Raw genomic sequence first — 24,695 nt, 5'->3', positions numbered from 1 at the left:
TGCTTTTGTAAATTACAGATGTTAATATATTATAAATATATTCACTATGAGACTATGAGCATTATAATTTATGTATTATGTATGTATTACACAATGTAAATAGTCATGTTTAATGTTTGTTTTTATTTATTACCATTGTGATTATTATTTCTGTCTATGCTGTGCTTTCTGTCTAAAGCCCCTTGACAGTCATATTTGCTACTTTTTTACTATTTGAAAATGTTTTGATTTCATTGTTTTTTTTTTTTTTGTAAAGGACAGAGAGACAATGATAATGATATTGGAACTTCATCAATAAAGATTCACTTCTTATCAGTCCTCAGCTAAGATGTTAGTGTGGTTTATGGCATTACTGTCTAGCCGCTTTGCTGTAGAACATGTTGTTAGGACATTTCTTTATATGGAGACTTAACTGTCGTGACTCTCTGAGCTGTGTTTCATCCTTCAGTCTGTGCCCAAGACCTCGGTTTAGTGTCAGTAAATCCAGTGTACCTGATGGTGCAGATTGGCCTGTGTACCAGGTGTACAACATCTATTGCAAATGCAATAAACGGATTTATTGTGTTGTGCATCATGGGGAAATCACAAGATTATGACTGCACGCGTGTTGGCGCCCTCCCAGGGCTTCTTTGCAACATCTATACTCATCCGAAAATACTTGCAAAAAGATAAAGGGCTGCCTGACAGCCTTCATACCAGCACTCTCTCTCTGGCAGCCCTGTTCATGTTTCCAGAGGGCATGCCCGTCTCACAAAGGTCTCCTCGGCTGAAGAGGCCTGATTACTGCAACAGATGGTGGGGGTGTTTGCACGGGTCAAGGTTTCCAAGCAACCGCGTTCCTGGAGCAACAGCGAGGAGGGCTTGTTATTGCTGAGTATCTGGAGCATGCCTCAGGATAGCACAGTGAAGACTGTGATGGCAACCGTCTGTACACGGATGCTGCAGCATCATTAGAGAATAAATTAGAGGTGTCCTGCGAAGTCCTCATCCAAATAAACAGTTAGTTAAAGCGCTGCTTATTTTTAGCGGTGTGCACTCCTCTTCTCCCAGATAGAGAGGTTGCTGTGCTTGTTCAGAAACCTCGGCTGACCCTGCAGACTGGCTACGCCTCTCATCCTGGCACCTCAAGTCCTTAGTCAGCCCTCGGTTAGAATTATGATAACTATGTTGAATATGCAATATGGAGCTTCACAGCATATTAAAGGGCCAGAATATAACACTGCATTATGACTGTAAGAATAAGCCCTGAAACAAAGCTACTGCCTACTGTTATCACTGCAGCTATTTGTAACTGAACTTGATGTCTCAATAGTAGCTACCCTTGGGGAATTAGAGAGTGCAAAATAAAAAGCATGTGATAACATTTGAGAAATATCAAAAGCTGAGGCTGTGTTCCAAACTCGCACCTGTTTATATGCAATGTTATATGCAAAAAGAATGCTGTAATGACAAAACAATCAAAGTGAACCCCTATTCTGAAGCTTAGATTAGATCCTGTTAGATTTTCCTATATGTAAATGATTGTATGAACAGAGCCCAAAATGTTTTAATCACTATAAGCATGCAGGGAATTCTTGAAAAAGATGCAGCCCAAATATGACACACTGGTTTGAAGTCATGTTCCAAATTATACCTATGAATAGACCCAACAGTATACCTGATAGTAAATTATAATCTCTCCTGATACCATGAAACCCCTTTTCTGTAAGCGTGGATACAGAAGGTAGTAAAAAGAGGGTAGTGTTTATATAAGATACGTGTAGGATCAGGGAGTTGGAACTAACCTGGCATTCTAAAGGGCAAAGGGTGACAGACATAATTTGGAATATAATTCCATATTCGTGTTTTATCTATTTGTTAGCTTTTGTTTGTTCATTTCTTTTGTTAAATAAAGGCTTGATCTTGAATGGATGTGATATCAATGCACTGTATAATGACTGATTCCATAAAAATACTCATAAAAACCAAAGAAACGGAAGTGAAGGTCATGAAATATCACTGGTAGAATCCAAGGAATCCAAGATGGAGTGGGCCATGTTTGTTCTTAAAGTGCTGACTGTAAGAATGCTGACGTTAAGGGATGGGATCTTTTCCCTTTTAAGTGACCTCATGTTTGCGTTACCCCTTTCGGAGGGCAGTTGTTTCGGTTCTGTGAAGAGCAAAGAGACAGCTCGCACTTGGAGAGTAAAATCTAGCACCTCCATACATGCCGAGTAAGATAGTCGAGGAATTGTTATCGATCTGCTTAGGGAATACTTGTATCCACCCACACAGGCAGACATTGGCGTGTTCACACGGTTACAAACACATGGAGCAGATCCACCTGCCCAGTGAACCCATGGCCTCTGCTTCCCTTCTCTATCCCGTTGCTCTGTGATTGACACTGAATACTGCCTGCATTTTTGTGCTATTATTAACATGGCAACAAAACAACACCGCTGCAAAACAGAACAAAACATATTAATTTCCTCTGAATATGTGACAGTCCAAATGAACAGTAACTCTGGAATGGCTCACATGTAAAGCAATTACAATATTAAGCAATTACATTTCTGGTGTGATAAAACATTCCTGAGGGATGCAGCAAGGCTTCATAATGTAGCTACTTGCATCTGTTGCTTGGATTGATTGCTAAATGCCTGTAGTCCTGTCATTGATAAGCACATGTTGGAATGATCAAGCCTTGAGCAACTTAGAAAACCACAGCAGACTGTTGAGTCTGCACATTGTTTGGGCATGGACAGCTTTCTTTCTGGAGAGATATATATGGTTGCAGAGGAATATGGGCTTTGGGAGAGCATTCCACATTGTTTTTATAGGACTGAATGGAAAAAATCACTTGGTTTGGAATGCCTTGTGGGAAAAAAACTTTCTTCTTCCTTCACCTAATTCAGGGCTTTCCCTGTGACTCTCTCTGAGAAACCACAGCTTCTCTAAGATGAATAAAGAATATTCACAGTGCATAATGAGCGATGTGAGAGAATATATAGCCAGACACAGGCTACAGCTGGAGCATATTAATAAAACTGGTATGTGTGCCTGTCTGCTCTGCAGGCTTCTGCTTTGTGGGAAGACTGCAGCAGTCAGAGTCGGGGGGAAAGAACTGCTCCTGCTGGATCCCCACCTCCCCACAGCTCAGCAGCCCGAAACAGAACACGTCTCCAACAAGCCAAAACCTGCAGGGACTAAAAATAGCACAACTCTTCGCTGAGCCATCCCTTCCTGTTACGCAGCACAGCTCCAACACACAGCTGAGCACAGACACGGGACAGACAGAGCACAGAATTTACATACAGATGCAGCACTGACAGCACAGACACAACACACACACACAACAAACTACACGGCTCAGGTGAAGACACATCTATAGGTGCAGGTAGCATAGGACAGATACACCAGACACAGCACACAGCTCAGTACAGATGCATCTTAGATACACAACCCACCTCGGTTCACAGTATGGATACTGTTCACAATGCTTCCCAGCAGATTCAAAATACATCTCAGTTTATGTGCGGCGTAACACAGAACAGAAGCAGAAGCACACAACACAGCACATGACACACAACTCAGACATTTTACAGAGACACACAACATAGCACACACACAGGACACAAAATGGTAAGCACAGCATGGTATATCCAGCCCAGTCATCAGCAGTGGGCAGCATTTTGCACTTCCTGTTCCAACACATGCAGTACATTCACAAACTGCTTTCATATGGTAATGTAAGACCGCAAAAATGGATCAGTGACTCACAGTGGTATTTTCAATCTGGATTAGGGATAGTTTTAATCTCCGCTTTAGTTCCATTTTATACAGATTGATCTGCCTACATCTCTATAAATATAAATTAGAGATGGGCATGTCTATTCGCTTATCTCTAGTATATGTTTTTAGATCTGTTCGCGTGCATGTGCGCACGTAATGGGATAAGTCTTGAGCACGTACATATGCAGCCGCAAGCCTCTCTGGCAGAGGTTAGAGTCAGGCAATCTGCCAGTAAAGAGCCTTCACATGCAGTGCATAATCAAACACACAGAGAACGAAATGCACAGATCTGTCACGTCCCTCCACGGCGCCCTTGGAGACGCGCTGCCTTGAAGGTCGCCACGAGGCTGAGACGGAGCTGTCGTGTGGGCTGGGTGTGACGTAATGAAGCAGTAGCAGCAGCAGCGCTTTGCATGATGGTGTTGCTAAATGCACACGGGATGAGCCAATGAAGCCGATCAGATTATTTTAGCCACACGCAGTGTCCTCCCTGCCAAAGTGCTTACTAAGCTAAGAACTGTGATTAATACAGGGCGTGGTTCATAAAATTCACCCCTCTGGTAAAATCTGCGCTTGTCCGCATTTTGGGTGTTATGGAGATACAATGGCTGCGATTCATGCTTGGCGCATTGTGAGTCTGCTGCCTTGGCTTGCAGGCAGCTGCGAAACTGTCACCAGCGCGGCTTGACTTCTTTGTGTTTGTTTTTGCTGGGCCCCCGGTGCATGGGAACCGCAACGACCGCCGACGGATCTCCAGTTTCCCAACACCGCGGGAGCTGAGTCAGCTTTGGGCTCTGCCTCACCTTAGGAAAAGGGATCCAGGGGATGCAGATTCAAACTGAGGCACTGACCTGGCTCGCAGGTCCCGGTGCTGGCAGGCCACTGATAATCTGATCACTGTACTCAGGTGGCACAGGGTCCATCTGTCCCACAAACAGTGGCTTGACATGCCCAGCTGGCAGGCTGAGAGTGTCAGCGATTGGGGCTCTCTGTTGCTGACAGACAGGGACACAAAAACAGAGAAAAGACCACAAAGCCTGTGGCAGCACAAAAGGGGGACTGCTAAAGCCTCCGCCGCTTTTTGCTGTCCCGCAGTTCGATCTACATCGGTCTCATTTCTCAAATTATCTATTCACATAGTTGGATAATTGCTAAACAAAGTGTAAGGCAAAATGTCTCAACCAGGGTCTTAACCTGCTTCGGTCCAGTGAGACAATGCTAACAGGAGCAATCTGATCCTGTCTCTATGTGTTGTGAATGTAGACACCGCTGAAAACCACTTTTTGATATCTTTGAAGTATGAACATGCCCATTGAGCTTACGCTGTAATTTAAGGCAGTAGCTTGTCCAAATCTTCTGAAGCACCCGTAAAACTACTGTAACCGAAATCAGGGTTTGTTTAGCATCGACAGCAACCTTGAAGGCCCATGTGTTCCTTTACACAACTAACCTGTTCAGGCGAGCTGTTGCCCCATTGGAGTAGCCAGCGCTCACTCTACTTCTGATATTGTGACTAGAAACAGAACCCAAATCCTCCAGTGTCACTGTCAGTTCATGTTGGGGGGTGAATTTGGCGAAGACAGGGGTGTGAAGTCTTTCACCAAAACATGGCAGAAGAATATGGGGAAGGGAAACATCAGGAGCATGGGGCCAATTTAATATTTATTAAAAAATTTAATTTCCTACTGATTCCACACATTGCTGCCTATCAAAAGCTCCTTAGTACTTCTACAGGAGTTTGAAAGAAGAGTGGTTTAAACCACTGAGCCTGCAAAGTAGAGACGGGAAAGATGGGAAGCATCATCTCACATACAAGGCGCCTCCTTTTGAGCCTATGATAATAGCTTCATGACATGGAAAGCCAGCACGTGACCCCTGCCTGACAAAAGCCTTCAGATTATACATATCACCTATGATACTCCTTACCTACCAGGACAATAAGATACAGACAGTAATTCAGATATTTTTATTGACATATTGTATATTGATGGATACAAAGTTTAATCACAACTCTGAATCTACATCAAGTTTTACAATGAATGGGTGAGCTGTTTTACAAAGTCATAGAGACAAAAAGTTGGACGTTCAGAACAAAGTCAAAGAGCTAAGTCTCCCCCAATATAGTTTTGTCTCATTTAGATGACAGCTGAGATTGACCTCTGGTGGTCACCCACAGAAGTACAGGCATGTTGGTGTTTGTGCAGCTACTTTGAGTTTTGGAATGCAGATCAAAGGCAGCGATGCAAAGATACCTCCTGAACTCCCATCGCTCATACAGTTATTTGGAAAATACAAGAGATTACAAAAGAGGAGTTTTTTTCAACTGTTTTGATCGTAGTCATTTCCACTATACTGTTTGTTCCATACACACAAAAACAATTTATATAGAAGCAATATAATTTCCACAACTGACTATAACAAGCTTTCCCTCAGACAATGGAAGCTAAGATTTAAAGTCTTGAAAGCTTAAAAGATGGCTAACTAAGAGTACATCAATGGATGATGCTCTTGATGTTGTGAGAGTAGGGATCTTGAGAGATTTTATCCTTAGGTCCTTCATCTGTAAACACTGAAATTTGCTCAGCTCAATATAAAAGCTCATACGGTGAGGGCAATTTGAAGACAGTGTTCCTATAACACTACTTTCCATTGTCACATTTGACTAGTATTTGCCTTGTATTTCATGCAGGACTTCTTGAGGCTTCTTGATCTTTAGTAGATTTCAGACAGCGTGGGTGAACCCTATTACATCATCAGAAATCCTAACAGGGAGGCAACAACAATGATGCAACCCCAGTCTGGTCCAAACACAAAGCCCTATTGTTCAAGCACTTAATGACAGGGTTATCTGTGAGTGATGTATTTTCCTTACATAACAGCATTAAAACACGCAGGTTACAATGCTGAAATATTAATGAACGTTATCCAACACCGCACCTTTAATCCCCGGTCTCGACTTCCGTGACGTTACCATGGCGAGGATCACCTCAGCCCTGCTACAGGTGACACTTTCCGTGATTAAACTTTTCATTATGTCCAATTCAGAGAGGTGCACTCTCTGAAATTGATTTTGCTGTTGGACAGATCTAAGGACACAGGGGACCTGTAAACACTTCCAGGAGAGTGAGATATTGTGATTCTACTGACGTTTCATCTGGATTCATCTAGGCAACACTGTAAAATCGTTAAGCAGCTCACCATGTGAAAATCATTTCACATGTTAGTTAAATTTTTATATTTACCTAGTGAGTGCAATCCACTCTAAAAGCTGAACACCAGCAATATTAATTGAATAACAGGTCATATAATAAAACACCTATACTCCCACAGCTAAAAAAAATATGTATTTGGGCTTCTTGAAATTAGATAGTGTTGTGTGCTGTTTCCCAAAAAAAAAAAAAGATCACAGTACAGTGAGGTACAGAGAGGATGAAATGTCTGCCAAGTTTCTCACATTTTCAATAAAACGGAAGCTCTTTACACATTAGGTGCCATATTAAAGACACCAGTCAAGGTTGAAAAATGTTCAGTGGAATGGAATTTCAATGGAAATATGGAAAATAATACAATACCCAGTGTTACAACCTTACAAAACTAAAGCAGTGCAACAAAACAAGAATGACAGGGGCTGGGGTTAAAATTAATTAGCTGGTCACACAAAAACACTCCCAATAAAAGCACAACCACACGTACATATCCTGTACTGAAACAGAAATACATACTAAAAGGTGCAACCATGACAAGTCAATCTAATAACATTAAGCTCCAACAGTGACAGAGTGACCCAGAGCTGCTACTCTTAGAGCTTTGTCTTTTTTCCCTTGACTCCACCAGGCAGATGCATTGAGTTGAGTGAAAACCGTTATCTCAAGTGTCAAAGGAACTGTCTCCGTATCAATGGTTAAGACGTTTCAGGGCCCATTCACCTGGTGGCCTGCTCCCTGGGGATGCAGCACACCCTGTATGTGTGCTGAAAGGCTGACACAGTTATAGACTGCTGGGAAGATGCAAACACCTTGCTGATGGCAACAAGCACGATTGCTACAGTCCACTGGAAAGCAGAGAAAAGGCCTGTGGAAGGATGCGGAATGCTGTGGTTTCTTTCACTCTCTCTGGGCCAAGAAGCCCCTTCCTACCCCAGACCCACCAAAAACTCAACTCCTTGAGTCCAGCAGAAACTGCTGGGATGATTCCTGAAGTTCAGCAGAGGCCATGAACTTAGGACAGCTTTCACTACCATCTTAATCTGAGATTTGGGGGGAAAAAACCACCTGGAACACTGAAACCCTGAAAAACCCTAATTAAAATACCAACACTGGTGCAGCTACAGCTGCAGACAGCATCTCAACCCAATCCCTCCAAAGGCACTGGCTCCTCCTTTCACTCTTTGTGCATCCTTTGCAAACTGCCCACATGTATAGGAAAATGACTTTGAATTATAAGTCTCATGGGGTAATACTGATTATGCTGGAGAGGCTTCTCCATGCTCTATAGATAGCTGCTGAATTCATGGATTCCCATTTCATAGACTTAATTAATACTCAACTCGCCCTTTATTTGTCACAGATAATTCGGTCATATTGATGTCAGAGGTCATACCAAGGCTACTTTTTCCTTAACCTTTGGGAAGTAGATCCTAAAATGACTGAAGTCAGTATGGGTGTTCTGTTTTGTGAATGAAGACAGTCACAAAGTTTTCCTTCATCTAACTGCGTCACATCCCAATGTAAACTAGGAGCCCTGCTAGACCCCTAACTGTACAATTTTTATCTCTGCAAAATGGCAGCTGAAATGGCAAACTGGAGAATTCGAAGAAATTGTCACACATCATGAATGAGAAGAGGTGCGGGGCTCAGGAAATCCCTGAGTCCACCTCTTGGCAAGCCAATCCCTGGCTGAAAAGCCAAATGGAATTAGTATATACGAACACTGTACTTCTCCCTCATGCCCTGCAAATACTGTACAAGTCACAATTAGTGTGCAAAATTACTTGGATAATAGGAACAGAGTTCACACAAATACACACACACACACACACACACACACATCAAAAGGGGTCCCAGTGGTGCAGGACAACCCCTGGAGGCTGAAGGGGGAGGTCACTATGCAAGGATTAGTGCAGATGAAGGATTCATTGTAAAGAAGCAGTGAGCCAAATCGTTACAGTGCAGGAAGATTGCTTTCTGGGAATGTAGCTGGAGACACACCTGACCTGTCATTCTGATTGCACAATGCTCCTCCCAGCCCAGGGGCCCTGTGGGGCATTTATGATGGGCAGGATGACCTGGTGTCAACCCTACCCATTCTGCGGGGGATTCAGCTCCGCACCTCTCTCTGTCGCAGGCACCGTGCAGGATGGATGGCAGAAGTTCATGCTGGGAGGTTAAGAGGTTGAGAGGGTGCAAGATGCACTATTCTCGAGTCCAGAGAAAAAAAAGTCATGGGGATTAAAGATGGACACAAGGCAAATGGATCGTCAGTAAGCTTGTGGTTTTCCAGTTGTCTACGTGTTGCTGCCAGAGGCAGGCTGTGCCTTTTTTTGTCCCCCTTTTCAGTCACTGTTCATTGCTTTGTATGTGGAAGCCTTCAAACCCCAGAGGTGGGGGAAGAACATTTAAAAAGAGGAGCACCTTTTTATTTGGCTTCAAGTTAAAAAAAAAAAATAAGGAGAACAAAATGGAGAGTATGTAAAACCAGTACAGATGGTACAGGCAGGAAGAAGCCCAGTCTTCAGGCCAGTATGGAGAGAGGTGGAGCAGGCCTCAACCTGTACCTGCAGAAAAAGCACCAGAGAAGTTATTTTGCATTCACACTGAGCTCACATACCAAACGACTCCCTTCTCCCCACAGAACCGCACAGATCTCTGAATAGCCCTCAGCAATCAGCACTGTTCTCTACACTCTCACTCATGGCTCAGAGAGCAGTGTGGCTGAGGGAATATCAAGAATTTTAATCAGTCTTCTCATTTTCCAGCCCAAGGTTTCTCTCCTGTACTTTTTAACTGCACATACGATTATATTTTCCTGTCACATATGTTCTGTTAATGTCTCATTTGAAGGTTCTGCACATTTCGATGCCATATTTCTCATTTCAAATGACAAGTATCTTCTGTTGTCATTTGAGTGAGTAGTTGAAATGGTTTAAGCGGAGGAAAAGCACAGCTGAGAATGACACAATCTTTACAGAACAAAACCAGCTTAAAGATAAAGGAAATCTTAAACCAGTACACACAGTGCAGTATGCAGTATTAATACATAGGACGTGTTGTACACAAAATCCTTAACAATGGCTGCAGTAATATAAAATGGCCACTAGATGACCCTCTCTGCCTCTGTGTGTGTGGCACAGCTTCCCCCTCTCTTTCTCTGTGGTGCTCTTGGCACCTTGTCTAGGCTGAGTAGTAGGAAGAGGTAAGTGGGGACTGACCGTCCTCTTCCTCTGCCCACCCTTCCGAAACCCCAGCGAGCTCATAGTGTTTCTTCCTCAGCTCCCCAAGACGTTCACGCTCTCTCTGAAGCTGTGCCTCCAGCTCCAGCACCTGCACCTGAGACACACACACACACCCCCCCATCGGGTTAGAACTGCATCACACACACACACACACCCCCATCGGGTTAGAACTGCATCTCTCTCACACACACACACACACACAAACACTCACCCATCGGGTTAGAACTGCATCACACACCCACACACACACACGCACGCACACATTTGTGCACACATTAGCACACGCACTCACGCACACAAACACACACACACACACATCCGCACACATAAACATCCACACACGAGCGCGCACACGCACACACGACACACACACACAAGGGAATATAGTGGTGCTGGCGAAGAAGGCTTTCCTCAATGAACGTGAAGATCGAATGCCAGTTCTTACCTGTGAGTCCATCTCTTGCCTCTTGATCTGAGTAAGGGTCATACTGGAGAAGTCCATTGTGTCTGGAAAAGGAGAGGGAGAGAACAACCAATGACAACCCTTTCAAGCTACCTCCAGCAGTGAACACGCCCACCCCAGCTTCTGCCACAGCTACTGTTCAGTGGCAGCACTGGTCAGGATGACCTGCAGAAAGCTTAGCCAAAGGCAAGGTCAGTTAACCACTCAACCTCAAAGGTAGGGAAATGAGATCATCCTTCTGAGGAGCAAAATAAATAAAACCGATATTACACTTACTGGAAGTGCCACACGAATTTCAGAACAATGCAGTATAAACTCGCAGGAGAAATGTGTGGAAGGAACAGCAGAATTCCTGGCAGTTGAGACTGACTCACAAAACAATTCAACCAACTGTGTGTAACTGTAACTATATAAGGCAATATAATGGCCATGCATCAATCAAGTTAACTGCGCCATAGCTCAGCTGCAAAAGGTCACGCCCACACACTGTCAGTCTGATCCTGTGGTGACAATCCCCAGGCTTACTTAATCCTACATGGAGTAAACAGCACGATCATCATCAGGGCCTGCGGGCGGCCTGGTCCTGTTGTCTTCCACCCTGAGCTACCCCGCCGCTCACATTCTCTACAGGGGTTGGGGTGAGAGAGGACATTCCGCCACACACCTGAACCCCCTTCACCCTCCGACCAAACAGCCTACCATAGCTTCTAGTTCACTGCTTCCAGACACAGTTCAGAGTTTTACTACAGAAGTGACAACTTCAAACACTTGAAGAGCAGTGCTACAGCTGTGAGATATGAGTTTTGAATTTTAAGTGGATAACCTGTTTTGCAATTGTTTTCCAGGAAAAAATATTTCCATAGGGGTAGAGTATACTGAATGGAGGACATGTGAGAGATAGGGGTACCTCCCTCCCAACCCCACAGCTCCACCCTCTAAACAGGTCTCACCTGTCTCCTCAATCTGGGATTTTCCAGATTTGGTGGAGGCCACGACCCCTGCGGTAGCCTGCGTGACCCCTCGGGACGCCTGCTGCAGACGCGCGAGGTTGGGGCTGTCCTTGTCCGCCTTCACCTGGCAGACAGAGACGAAAGGGGTGATGTCACCCAGGGTCAGCTGGAAAACTGACACAATTAACATTGCCGTGGATACACTCCATGCCGGACACAAGTTAACATGCTCATGCCATTTCTGTCTCAGAGCAGAGTACAGAACCCGAAGAAGAATGAGCTCAAAGGGCAGGAGAAAGGCAAATAAAGTTTGCTGTCCTGAATAGAATGTGAAAAGAGTATTTGTATGTCACCCAAATGTTGACTTTGCCGAATGTATATATTTAGGCTTGTATCTTCCAACTGACTATCTGACACTGCTGGGAATTAGACTGAATTTGATCTTCTATTACTGAACACAGGGGACACACATCTGAGTGTATCCTGATTATAGTGATGTCATATTATAATTTTGCCAGCAGGGGGAACCACCATCACTGAGCGTAAATGCATAAGCACCAATCCAAGAACAGTGGTTATGAGAGCCATTTCTATTCATTTAAATACAAAATCCTGCTTCCTGTAAGATAAGCGTCTGTACTCTGCGATAGGCTTGCATATGCAAATCCTGTGGCAATATTTTAAGCAGACATACAAATTGCATCTGTGGCTGAATTTTGGGACACTAATTAGGCCTGTTTTAGTCGTCGTTTCCACTTGATTAGTGTGCTCACAGGAGCAAGACCTTAACCGCACAGTGGTGCTCATTTGCATTACTCAAAACCCCATTAAAACAAACCATCAGCAGAATCCTATCCCTATCAGCTCTGCTCTGCTGGCTCCTGCACTGTTCTCAAACTGCGATGCTGTGTTATGATTAGGCTGATGGTTTAGTTTTGTGTCAAGGTTGTGTGTGCTACTTGTGTGAGGATTGCAGACGCACAGGTCTCCGATCTGGCTCACCTTAGAGGCGGCCACCAGCTGCGCTGTGCTGGCAGCGATCTCGTGCGAACACACCATCAGCTCCTCGAACTTGCCCCGGCCCTGTACGACCAGGTCGGCCGCGTCCCTGCAGAGACACGACACGCTCACTCCCACACTGCTAACTCCCGGCTCCTGCCATGCCTCTCACGGCTTTATAGGGACAGTCTAGAGCAAGCAATCATCACAACACCATGCCCACTTTGCCTCAGTGTCACTCAAACACGGTCCATCACCTGCCAGGGAGGCATCCTCAGATTTAGCAGCTTTAACAGGTCACATGTCATCCATTTATATCGTAAGGTTTATGAACCTTGGGCTGCAAACCTTGCTTTGTACTACTATGCCACACTGCTGCCTGTCATAGGGATGCAACCTTACCACCAGAACACAGTGTGTGAGTCTACCTCCCCATGGGTCCCCAGACTCAGTTTCCACAACTCCCAGACCTGGCACTGCTTAAGGATTATTATTCTGGCATGGCATCTGACCCCTTAACATGAGTTTCAGAACACCCCAACCACATTGGAAAACCCTCAGTTCACTATATCAGTGATTTAATATAATTCTGCTAAATACACCGGTAAATATAGACACCATATTCTTTGTGAGCATTATAGACTGATGCACAGTCATCCTGAAATACAACATGCAGAGACAGACACGCCCGTTCCAGGGAGTGGGAAGGACGTACACCATCACCGTGGCGCCCCAGCCTACTGCCTTAGAGGCTGAGATCAGACCTTCCGTCCAGCGGGAATTCTTGGCATAGAACTCCTTCATCGATGCTGCCCCCTACAAACAAAGCAAAAGGGGGAACTTCAAACTGTTCACTGTGCATCAGCTCCCTTTACAGTTCACCACAGGAGCACTCAAGCAGACAACACAGAAAATCAGATATAAATCTTAGTAAAAAGATCTGCAGATCATCTTATACACTGCTCACATAGAGACATATCAAAATGCAAGAAATTCACAAATGAAGAATGGGGTCAGAAGCATGCACTGGAGGGCCTGTCACCTACCCTCCCGCTCTCCACAATGTCCCGTTGCAGGTCTTTAGAGGCCAATACCAGTGCTTTGATGGCCTGCATCAGCTCTGTACAGGAAGCCAAGATCCTGCAGAGAGGAGTAAGGTGAGACAAGCCAGGCACAGCTCAGCATTTAACAACAGACAATGGAAAAGTACTACAAAGATTACAGTTATATAGCAAATATTCTGAGAGCAATTCACAGATATCACTGCCTGGCAAAGGTAGCTGCAAATGAAATCAAAGGTGAGGCAAGACAGCATGTCATAAGTTTCAGTGAGAACCTCAAGGTTAAAGCCTTCTCACTGTACTAGTGGAGATGATCAGTTACATCACTTTCCGAGTCCAAGATGCCCCAGTGGGGCCTTCTCCTCCCACGATGCTGGAACTGTGGATCATGTCATTATGTAATGACTTCAGACAAGGGAGAGTGCTAAATACAGAAAGTTCCCAGTTCCCAAGTGTGGTTTCATTAAATTCTTTAAAATAACCACTCAGAGGAGTATTTCAGCACACCCTGAAAGTAAAATGCTTCAACAATAAGATTAGGATGTTCTATGCCTTAACCAACAACAGTCAGTACCTTTCGTTGACTTCCATTTTTACCCCTGTGTCCACAGCTCGAGACTTGTTGAGCATCTCCTGTTTAAAAAGAGGACAGAAAACATATTTCATAAACATATGTAAACAAACTCAATCACAGTTAAACAATTAAAGATAGTAAATAAACACAGACATTCTGTCACACCAACTCCAGTTCTTCCCCCTCTCCCACACACACAAGCACACCCAGGCTTAATACAGTACCTCGATCCTGGCAGCCGCCGACTCCACAGCAGCAGACGTGGCCGCCATCTCCTGCTCCACCAGGTCTCCCAGCTCCCCCTGCTGCAGCTCCAACCCCTGAGGTCTCAGCTTCTGCAGAGAGAGACAGTGCAGGGTCAAGACCTCGCTGTCTGTGGACAGAGGAGTGTACACCCAAAGACAGCTTTGCAGAAACACCGGGGGGCTGTCTGGACAGGTGGCCCACTTGCGCTGACTCTCACCTCAGCTGTAGCCTTGATGCTGCCCAGCGCTTCCCTCAGCTTGGCACCATCAGCCGCGCCCAGGGTCTCCCGATCCTTTAGCAGGGCCAGCAGGGCTAGGGCCTCGGAGCCACACGCCCTCACACCTTCCGTCAACACTGCCGACACACACGCAGCGGTGTCAAACACAGGCCCCCACTTGGAGGTTACCTACAATGTGCTTCCATTTGACTTCTGACCTTGAACATATTCATTAAAGCCTGTGTCTGTAGAGGGTGAATCCCAAGGCTTTCTGGGACTGGTGTGACCCAGACATCAAAATGAAAACCTGATGATTTTATCCAAAACAACCCAAGTTTACTTTTCAATGTGAAAGACCTCATATTATGAGGTGAGCAAGTTATTTCCTTGCACAAACAAATGAAGCCTTGCTGAGGCCGTTTGAGGAAGAGGCACACCGAGTCAGTGCCACAGTGAAATGAACTCAATATTAATATGTGCCCACGATATTAGAGTTAAATGAAAAAAGGCGGGGCGGATCTAGGTGGTGTTCCTGGGTTTTAAGCAGATCGGGTCGGCTTGCAGTATGGAGGTGTTTGGATTGAGGAGGTAATTCCGGCCCTGGGGCAGTGAATTCCATTTACATGCAGAACTTAAACTCTGCACCATGCGAGATCAGCGATTCTCAACTACAAATGCACATCAAAACCATTAAATCCTCACACATGCAAATCACGTTTAATAACTGCTCTACAGAGAGGCCTCTGCACCGCAAAGGGACACATCTCTCAACAGGTCTGGGGTCAGCTGCAGACGAAACCCAACGCTGTGGCAGTTTAGCACCAGAGCAGCGGGATCAGCGGTACCCTCACTTACGAGGATGAGTCACTGCTGTCTGGCCCGTCAGGCAGGTGTGAAGCGCCTCCCACAGGGATAGCCATGTCCAAATCTGCCAGGCTGAAATTAATAGGCTACCTCTGTGGGTCACAAACACTTCATGCGCTTCAACTCCCACACGCTCAGAGAGAATCCACGGCCGGCGTAGGCTGATTCTGCGGCAGTAAGTGGGGGGGGGGGGGGGGGGGGGGGGGATGGGCAGCCGGCTATGCCTGGGGCAGCGGTACTCACAGTCAGCCTGATCCACGGGCACCATGTGAGAGGTGGCACTGCCTTGCAGTATGGTGTCGCCAACCAGGTGGGCAAACCGGGTCACTGACCGCAGCATCTCTGACACATCTACAGAAAAAGACAAAGTTATTAGAGAACTCCTTCTGGTGGCCCTCAGTGTCAGTTTATTAATGTTACTCATACTGCAACCACTGTTACCCATAGACTTTGTATGGTTTTTCGCTTGTGTTGTATTGTACCTCAGTTGTAAGTCACTTTGGATAAAACTGTCTGCCAAATGAGTAAATGTAAATGTAAATATTAGTTTATAGTGCATTAAAAGATGGACAATAAACAATAAATCAGGAGAACAGGAGCACCATCTAAATCTAAATCAACACAGAGGTTACGACATGATTTTCATAACTGGTAGCCACTGACAAGTAGAAACTATTAGCAAGAGGCATTTACTGGTTTAAATTAATATTATGCATTAATGCAATATGCATTAAAACAAAGCAAATGGACCATCAAAGCACTTCATTTTCAGTGCATTAGTTTCAATTCTTTCTACACATAGGACTTGGCAATATGATGTTTTTTCCAACAGTAAAAAGGTTTTGCCAGCAACTTCAAATGTCTTTTACTGCTTTGAGACAAGATTTTTTCTATTTGTATTTATAAATGTCAAGGCTTCCAACATCCTGCTTTTTCTCATGAAATATTTTTCTTTAACTTCAGCTGATGTCAAGTTTATGCCCTATGATGTGAACAAACAGTAGAAGCAGTCAAGGAAAAGAAATTATACAGAATTAAATTTAGGAAAAGATGTGCTGGGGGTGGAACTGACCTGACTGGTCAGACAGATACTGGTCTCTGGCAGCTTGCAGGCGGTCCACGCAGTCCAGTGCAGCCTGGCTCCTAGACACTAGGTAATCTGCAGAGGGACGACAAAGCCAGCACATGGTCACACCTGCACTGACACATGAGGAGACTGAGAATGGGTGGGAGTAACCACAGATTAGGTAGATGGGGTGGGGGGGATGGACGCTGACCTGCAGAGCTGGTGCAGCTGATGTGCGCTGGGTCATCCATCTGGGACAGAGAGTCCTGAACAACCCGCTCTGCTTCCTCTAATGCCCCCTGCAGGGCAGCCCAGCGTGCAGCCACCAACTGGCTCTCCAGAGCCTGCTCCCTGCTCTCCTAAAAGACAATTACATTATAGGCATTTAGAGACACTCTTACCCAGAGCGACTTGCGTAGGTTACAATTTTTACGTTTCCCATTTATACAGCTGAGTATTTACTGAGGTAATTCTGGGTTAAGTACCTTGCCCCAGGATACAGCAGCACTGCCCCCAGCTAGGTTCTGCTCCTTACGACTATGCTACAATGCCACCAGTCATGGTGACGAGAATCTCACACACACATAGCCAAGCCATGTCTACAAACACACACACAGTAACTGTCGGTGCTACCTTCTCATTGAGCTGGTTCTGCAAGGCCTCCGCCGCCTTCACCCCACTTTCCCGCTCGCTGGACAAACTGCTCTGGACACGCTCCAGCTCCTGCCCCAGCCCCGCCAGCTCCGCCTCCTTCTGCGACACCGTTTCCGCAAGCTCCGCCCTCTCAGTCTCAAGAGCAGCGAGCCTGGAGCTGAGCTCCTCACTCGACTGGGAAGGAGAGAGACAGCAAGACGGAGGGAGAGAGCAGGAGAGGAGGCAGACGGGACAGGTGACAAAGGGAGAGAACAGAGAGACAAGAACAGGTTACACAGTGAAGGAGGAGGAGCAAGTGGGAGAGAATGACAGACAGGGAAAGAAAGGAGGAGGAGCAAGTGGGACAGAATGACAGAAAGGGAAAGACAGAAGAGAGGGAAAGCGACAGCAGCCATGACAGAGAGGAGAAGGAGAAAGGATGAGTGATGAGTCACCTCTTGCAGACAAAGATGCGTCAAATCACAAATGAAGTATTCTGCACTAAAGCGTGAACCCACCTTTTCTTGAGAATTTACAAAGGTTCATATTCAGTGTTCACAAGAGACACAAACTGTAACAAAATGTGCGCACAGAAGGATCAGACGGCCCCCTGTGACCTTTGCCGAGAGACACAGAGGGCTGACCCACCTGCTGGGAGGTGGCCATGCTGTCCCTTAGTGTGTCTAGCTCCACTCGGCTGGTCATCAGCTCTCTCTGCAGGGACTGCATCTGGTCCAACTGCTCCTTCTCCTGGAGACAGAGCAGACAGGCAGTAAGGACAACATACCCACACACACCGACACATATACAGACACACACACAGACACACAGAGGAGACTCAAGCGTCAATATGAATGCAGTACATATACCCCAGCTGCACACGTACTGTGCCATTTTCAGTGCCATTCAGACCGGTGTGCTTTGGGCTTTAGTGTCGAGTGGCGTTTGGCCACACAGTGAATATGCAGTGTTGTCATAACGATCCCTCACCCTCTGCTGGGCATCCTCCTGGGCAGCTTTCACCTTTTCCTGCATCTCCCTCCTCACAGTCTCCACCTCATCCTGGGCCGCCCGCGCCACCGTCATCTGTCGCGTTACCTCAGCATTCTGGGAACAAACACACACACACACACACACACACACACGCTGTGACTCTGCACTTTGCACCGCCACCTTTCAGTCTCTGTCTGCGCCGACACGTTGAGATTCCTTCCTCGTCACTCATGCAGGTTGTGAGTCAGAGACAGTTCTGACTCAGGGGGGGTGACTACATGGGGGTGGTGAGCAGGTTCAAGCAGAAACCTACCTTCCTCAGCAGGTCTGCGTGGCTCTGCACCAGCTCCGTGTACTTCTCCTTCAGCTTGGTGTAGCGCTGCTCATTGGCCTGGGCCTTCCCTGAGACACAAACATGCAAACATGGCCGTCACTGGAGGTCTTAGGAATCTGAATCTCATTCATGCTGCTCCATGCTGCTTATGCAGGGGCATGTGACTGAAGCCACACAAACAGACCGATATGCTATATAGGAAGGGAGAACAGCTAACTATGACTGGAGAAATCATTCAAAGTTTCGTTATTTCCATTTAATATCCAGCCAAGGCTGGTCTGAATTGCCTGTGGGAGGATGTCAGAGCAGAGGAGTGCATACTTCTGATAATGATCCTGGATCTGGATCGAGTAAATGCACCAGACAGAGGAGCCTGTTGTGGGTGGTATAATCATCAGGAAACAAAATCATCCAAGTGCTATTTCTGAAAACCCCGACCACAAACATTTCCTTTACGTCAAAAAAAAAGTATTTTATTTCAGTGGGATACTTAAAAATACCTTGATTTAGATTTTATTTACTTTGTCACAGGACAAGTGGAGGATGAAGAAATAGGGTTAGAAACAGGGGGGAGGAGTTTTGGGGGAGAGGAGTGGAGTGTTACTGGAAGAGGAGGAGGAGAGCAGGGTTTTTTGGAAATCACCGCCATCCCTGCCCCCTAACACCTGCTACTTGGAGTACTTGCTGTTTATTTTATGTGAAGTATTGCGATGTGTTTTGGAATCTGTGATTTAGTGACCGATATATGGTAGTATACTTGGCTTCCCTTGTCGAGTCAGGTTGCACAAGTTAACTTAGGGTAGGGCTTGAATAGTGTTATGCTCACACTCCCTGGTCTGGCAGTGTTGTTAGCCTGGTCTGACAATGTTGCACATTCAACTAGAATGGATACACTGGGTAAGAGCGTCTGCTAAATGAATGTAGCGTAATGTACTGACAGACGAGCAGGGTTTTTGGGAGAGAGGTGAGGGATTTTAGGGAGAGAGAAGAGGGGAGTGAGGGACTGCAATGGGAGAGTGGGGAGCAATGCATGGCACAGAGAAAGAGAGAGATGGAGAGTGTGGGGCTACAGGCAGTGACGGCGCAGGCCCATTAGCGACGGGGGGGGAGCGCCTCACTCTCAATCTCCGTCAGGCTGCGCTGCTCCTTCTCCGTGTCCTCCTTCACCCGGCGCAGGTCCTCCAGCTCCGCCCGCAGGAACTCGCTCTCCCCCAGGGCCTGCTGCTTCAGGTGGCTCTGCTCCGCCAGCTCCGCCTCCAGCTCGCTGACACGCCCCCGCAGTGCCTGGCACAGGCGGGCGCTCTGAGGTGGGGGGGTCACATGCAGACACACACCTCATCTCCTGCACCCAATCCTGTCACTCCATCCACTACACACAGCCGGCCTCACCCCTGGTTCAGGAGAGCCCACTTCCTGATTGGGATTGAGAGCTTCCTAATGCATGCTGTCATTCTGAAAGAGCTTTAAATAACTCACTTCTCCAAATGATGCTCTTTGCAATCAGACATTCAGGCTCTCCTGAACAGCAGCCCTTGTGAAGTTGACATTATAGCAACCACACTTGAACTGCTTGTTCTCAGTTAACTGAAATAGGTAGGGTATAAGTCTGTCTGTGCCCCACCCCCTCCTCACCTCCACCCTGAAGGTCTCCAGCTCCTCCTTGAGAGCCTGCAGCTCCTGGGTGAGCTGCTCGATCAGACGGTCCCTGAAGGGAGCAGGGGACACAACACAAGCACCAAGGGTGAGCTCAACATGGGAGAAAGGTTGCGCAACATTGTAAAGAGATGCTGTGGAGCCTCTGGACTTCATCTCCAATCAACAGCCCTGTGCAAAAAATATGTCAGTTTGAGTCCACCCATGTATCACCTCAGATCTATCAGTTCATCGCAGAAAAACAACAGATACAACATGTTAACAACCCACAGAAAATAAATTCTGCTTACGAGGGAGATAAAGCAGAGGGAATTTTTTTTCTGTGTCTGTGTTAGGGTTAAAAAGCCATTTAAGATTCGGTGACCTCAGCTTACTGCTTGGGTAAGCTTCTAAGAGGAAGAGAGGAAATGTCACATGCGAAACTGAGAAAACAACTTCTTTGGAAATTGTACATTCTGTTATTTTTAAACTCTTTGCATTGTCGCGTCTCACATATTTGGAGTTAAATTAGGGAAAGGGTTACTTATGCCCATTACATTTTATTATTTTTCTTCTCATGACGTGCTCACAAAAAGTGTATCAGAAATACTGAAGAGAGAGACAAGTACTGCATGTAGTAAAAGCTTTTTTCCTTTACCTAGTCCCTACACCCATTAGGACACGATACTCCCATGCCAGTCACAGCTAACAAACAAAAAAAAAAAACACAGAGGCGGTCAAGTACTTTTAAAGGGATTCTTTCCACAAGTAAGAGCAGCCTACTGACTTGAAACAGGGGTGCTGCAGGAGGACTAACACCAGGAGGACTTCTTTTATCTGAAGGACTGGGCATATTTTTGTATTCAGAATAAGTTTACCATATTGAGGAGGCAATAAAACTATTTCCGACACCCTGAACAAACTTTCTGTTTAATCTTCTGTGACAGCACAACATCTGTGGGCCCTCACACTGCTGTTGTAAACATGCTTCAGGCTCAGACACACTTTGATTCTGAGCCTGACTGAGAGGTGGAGCCAATGATAGTCAAGTCTTATGCAAACCAACTGCACAAAAACAATGGAGTTGAGAAGATTCCCTAACCTTGTACATGAATACAGCAATACAGACTTTCACAATCATTTCTGATTTGGCAGGACTGCAGTCAAAGAGGGTGTGCTCATACCTAGCAACAGTAGTTAAGCTATTCAAGCAACCTGTGAAGAACTGCAGTTAAAAAACAGTCAATTTAGCCAGCTGGGTAACACCTTTTCTGATGAGGCTTATTTTGATGCTCATTATGAATTCAAAGTCATGACGTCCTTGATGTCTACCATCTTGCAGCCTTTACCTGTATCAAGGTGTGTCCATGTGCCAGGCATGATCAAAATTAGATAAATAACAAATCACAAAAGAAAAAAAGGTCAATGAAAAAAACCAACGAATCACTACAAAGGACCACTTCTCTGGCTGGACATCCTTATATGGCTTTAAGGGCTTACTTGTCATCCTTGCGCATGCCGTTCTGGCTGTTGAAGTTGAACGGGTCTGTGGCAGCCGATGTGCCAAAGAGGTCATCAAATCTGTTCTCCGAAGAGCTCTGAGCGGACAGAAAGATTTACATCAGGCTTTCTTTCCCGGAGCAACCAGGCATGTGGAGATAATGTGACTTGCATGAACAAATTCTCAAGCATCTGATAGCTGGATGCAGTCTGTGTCAGGGTCAGGGTGAGGCTGGCCAATACTTGGCCCCGTGATTGGTGAGAGGACAGGAAGTGGGGGGGGGGGGGGGGGTACCGGCTGGGCGGGGATGTCTGTGTCCACCAGCTCCTCCGTCTCCACGATGTGCTCGCTCTCCGGAGACGAGGCCTCCACGGGAATGACCACCACAGGGCTGATGTGCTCCGACAACGCTGACGCTCGCAGGAAATTTGGGGGGTTCTGTGGATGGGAGTGTCATGGACTTAACACTCATCTGGATATAACACCAATTAAATTAATGCTTACATGGTTTCTGTATGATGAAGTGGCTTCCCATTGTTTCCTTAAACCTGAAATGCGTACACAGAGCTCTGTATCAGCATGAATGATTAATGTGGAAAAACATGGTAACGACACAAATAAGTTGAACTCTGAGAACTGTCACAGAAATCACCTTAGAATTTCTGTTCCTGTTTGAATCAGACAGCAAATACTGGCTATGCTGAAGGCTGTTCTCCACAGAGCAGCTCTGACCTTTAGAGCTGACAGGTGTTTTCCCTCGTCAGTGCAAAGCTAATGGGAGTGGCTGCTGTTAGCCTCTCTACGGTAGAGGCTCTGTGCCACGTGGTGGGGTGATGGAACAGTAAACGCAGGAGAGGGGCTGACCTCAGGCAGCTGGGGGATCTGAATCAATCTCTTGAAGTACTGCAGGTTGCTGGAGCGATAGAACAGATTCTTCAGCCTATGTCAGGGAGAGGAGGCAGACATGGCACTGTGTCATTACCACACTCAGATTACCATTACCATACCATGACATTACCATACATTGCCACGTGTTTGAGAGCAGCCATATCCATCTTAAATCAGGACACACTCTGGATGACAGTAGAGGCTGTCACTCATATGTAAAAAACAGACATTTAATGCACATTTTTTGTGCACTTTTTCCAGTCATACTACAAGACAAAACACATACTGCTGTCCCTATTTTTGTCTAGCAAATCCAAATGAAAATCAAGCTTAATGCTGGAATCAAGGTTTAAATGACAGTTTCCCACAGCAGCAAAATGTCCTTCAAAGGATAATTAAGGAAGTTATAAGCCGACAGGCAGTACCCAGATGTCTGGAGGAAGACAACAGAAGTGAATCACAGCAGACGTGTGGCACCAGAGACTGACATCTGAGACAGTCTCTCTGCCACTGGCTTTGTACGCACTTACTTTAAAAAATTATCAAAGTCAGGTCAAAAAGTTATTTAAAAATGGTTCTTGACCCAAGCATAGTAAGTACATACAAAGCCCCCAATGACTTTAAGCCCCACCTCCACGTGAACGCACTTTTTAAACTGCTCCTGGAAGCGATCTCTGTGGCCCTGTAGTGTGTCTGCAGGAAGGCCTGGGGAACAAAGCACAGAAAGACAGATGCAGATAAGACATCACTATAATGGGATTTGTGGACGTCTGCACAGCACCTTTACTGGCTGTATCTTGCATACTGCAGAATGGACAATAAAAGTGTCATTATGAGTGGTGGGGTGGGAAAAAAAAATTCACTGGAATTGTGCTAGGTTGAATGATTTCATTTCAAGTGACAGTAAATCTAAAAGCTTCCATCAGTATATGACGAGAGACCATTAGAAATATAAGACCCCATTAAAATATCCTAATTTGCCAGGAGGCAGGAAGATGGTGGCTTCATGTGCTTTTCCGAAGCGAAGAGACCCCCTAATGAAATTAAACTAGAGTATAAATCCATTTCCCATGAGACTGGTAATGTGCAGTGTGGACAGCATGTAATAGTATCCATCTGGGGAGAAGAGGGGTGGGTGTCACTCACAGGAGTGTAGCTTGAAGAGGAGCTTGACAGTGTAGTCGTACAGGTGGCTACAGTCCAGGATGACCTGAATGAGAGGGGCCAGGCGACACTGTCCCGCTGCTGTGACTGACACTGAGCGTGACATGTCCAGGGAGCTGAACACTGCAGGAAGACAGCATACACACACACACACACACACACACACACACAAACCAGATGCTTCATCATTGCTGCTGTTCACAAGAGGACGTTAACCAAAACACCAGAAACACATGAACCATGTGCACTCCTAATCTGTTCCTTTCAGCTCTGAGGAAGAACAGGCAGATAAAGAAAGACTGTGGTCTACTCTAAGCCAGGAACAGATAAAGCACCTTAGTTCCTCAGCACCCAGCATACTGGTAATAACTGTTTTAAGTTTTTTCTGATGATAGAGGTTAAAAATAGACTGAAATGAGTAGCTGCATAAAAGCTGGCTGTAATCTTTCGAGTACAAGTTGAGAGCTGAACATTGTATGTAAAAGCCAGTAAAGTACTATCAGTCAATCTGCACACCCTGAACAGGCCCATTGCAGTGAATGAAAGACAGAGAATGACCTCACAATATGAGGACTGAGCCACAGATAGAATTCCCCATTCCACCTATGATGAGTGCGGACTGAGACTGAAATGAATCGGCAGGCAGGCTGAATGAACACTGCAGATGGCGGAGCTAAACGGGATCCGCCAGGCACAGTGACAGCGTGAGTCACAGACAAGCCAGCAGTCTCTCTCTCTCTCTCTCTCCCCCATTCTTGCTCCCTCCCTCTGATGCCAGGCCTTAGGGGCCTGTTCTGTCTCTAATCAGAGGCGCAGTTTCCAAAACACAGTGGTCTGCAAGCCAGACACAGACACCCCTCATTCAAGCTTATAATGACATAATATTTT

At 45.9% G+C, this 24,695-nt stretch overlaps 1 protein-coding gene across 3 annotated transcripts in view; it reads right to left on the bottom strand.

Moving 5' to 3' along the window:
* Window positions 1-7,125: 7,125 nt before the first annotated feature.
* The window catches only part of LOC118783372 (huntingtin-interacting protein 1-like), a 34,262-nt gene continuing 16,692 nt past the window's right edge, over window positions 7,126-24,695 (bottom strand). For all 3 annotated transcript variants that reach the window (XM_036537208.1, XM_036537209.1, XM_036537211.1), the window contains 24 exons: window positions 23,790-23,930; window positions 23,291-23,348; window positions 22,620-22,695; window positions 22,050-22,193; window positions 21,755-21,852; window positions 20,255-20,327; window positions 19,741-19,924; window positions 18,602-18,690; window positions 18,286-18,402; window positions 17,944-18,045; window positions 17,296-17,490; window positions 16,874-17,021; window positions 16,669-16,755; window positions 15,840-15,947; window positions 14,733-14,869; window positions 14,494-14,604; window positions 14,270-14,328; window positions 13,681-13,774; window positions 13,350-13,450; window positions 12,638-12,743; window positions 11,636-11,759; window positions 10,668-10,729; window positions 10,199-10,316; window positions 7,126-9,544 (listed from right to left, as the gene is read on the bottom strand). In XM_036537208.1, coding sequence (XP_036393101.1) covers window positions 9,534-9,544; window positions 10,199-10,316; window positions 10,668-10,729; window positions 11,636-11,759; window positions 12,638-12,743; window positions 13,350-13,450; window positions 13,681-13,774; window positions 14,270-14,328; window positions 14,494-14,604; window positions 14,733-14,869; window positions 15,840-15,947; window positions 16,669-16,755; window positions 16,874-17,021; window positions 17,296-17,490; window positions 17,944-18,045; window positions 18,286-18,402; window positions 18,602-18,690; window positions 19,741-19,924; window positions 20,255-20,327; window positions 21,755-21,852; window positions 22,050-22,193; window positions 22,620-22,695; window positions 23,291-23,348; window positions 23,790-23,930 — 2,543 coding nt within the window. In that variant the 3' untranslated portion in view covers window positions 7,126-9,533. The remainder of the gene's footprint in view (window positions 9,545-10,198; window positions 10,317-10,667; window positions 10,730-11,635; window positions 11,760-12,637; window positions 12,744-13,349; window positions 13,451-13,680; window positions 13,775-14,269; window positions 14,329-14,493; window positions 14,605-14,732; window positions 14,870-15,839; window positions 15,948-16,668; window positions 16,756-16,873; window positions 17,022-17,295; window positions 17,491-17,943; window positions 18,046-18,285; window positions 18,403-18,601; window positions 18,691-19,740; window positions 19,925-20,254; window positions 20,328-21,754; window positions 21,853-22,049; window positions 22,194-22,619; window positions 22,696-23,290; window positions 23,349-23,789; window positions 23,931-24,695) is intronic.

This window comes from Megalops cyprinoides, chromosome 9, assembly GCF_013368585.1.
Source record: "Megalops cyprinoides isolate fMegCyp1 chromosome 9, fMegCyp1.pri, whole genome shotgun sequence".
Classification (NCBI taxonomy): Eukaryota; Metazoa; Chordata; class Actinopteri; order Elopiformes; family Megalopidae; genus Megalops; species Megalops cyprinoides.
This window is presented reverse-complemented; position numbering and strand designations above follow the sequence as displayed.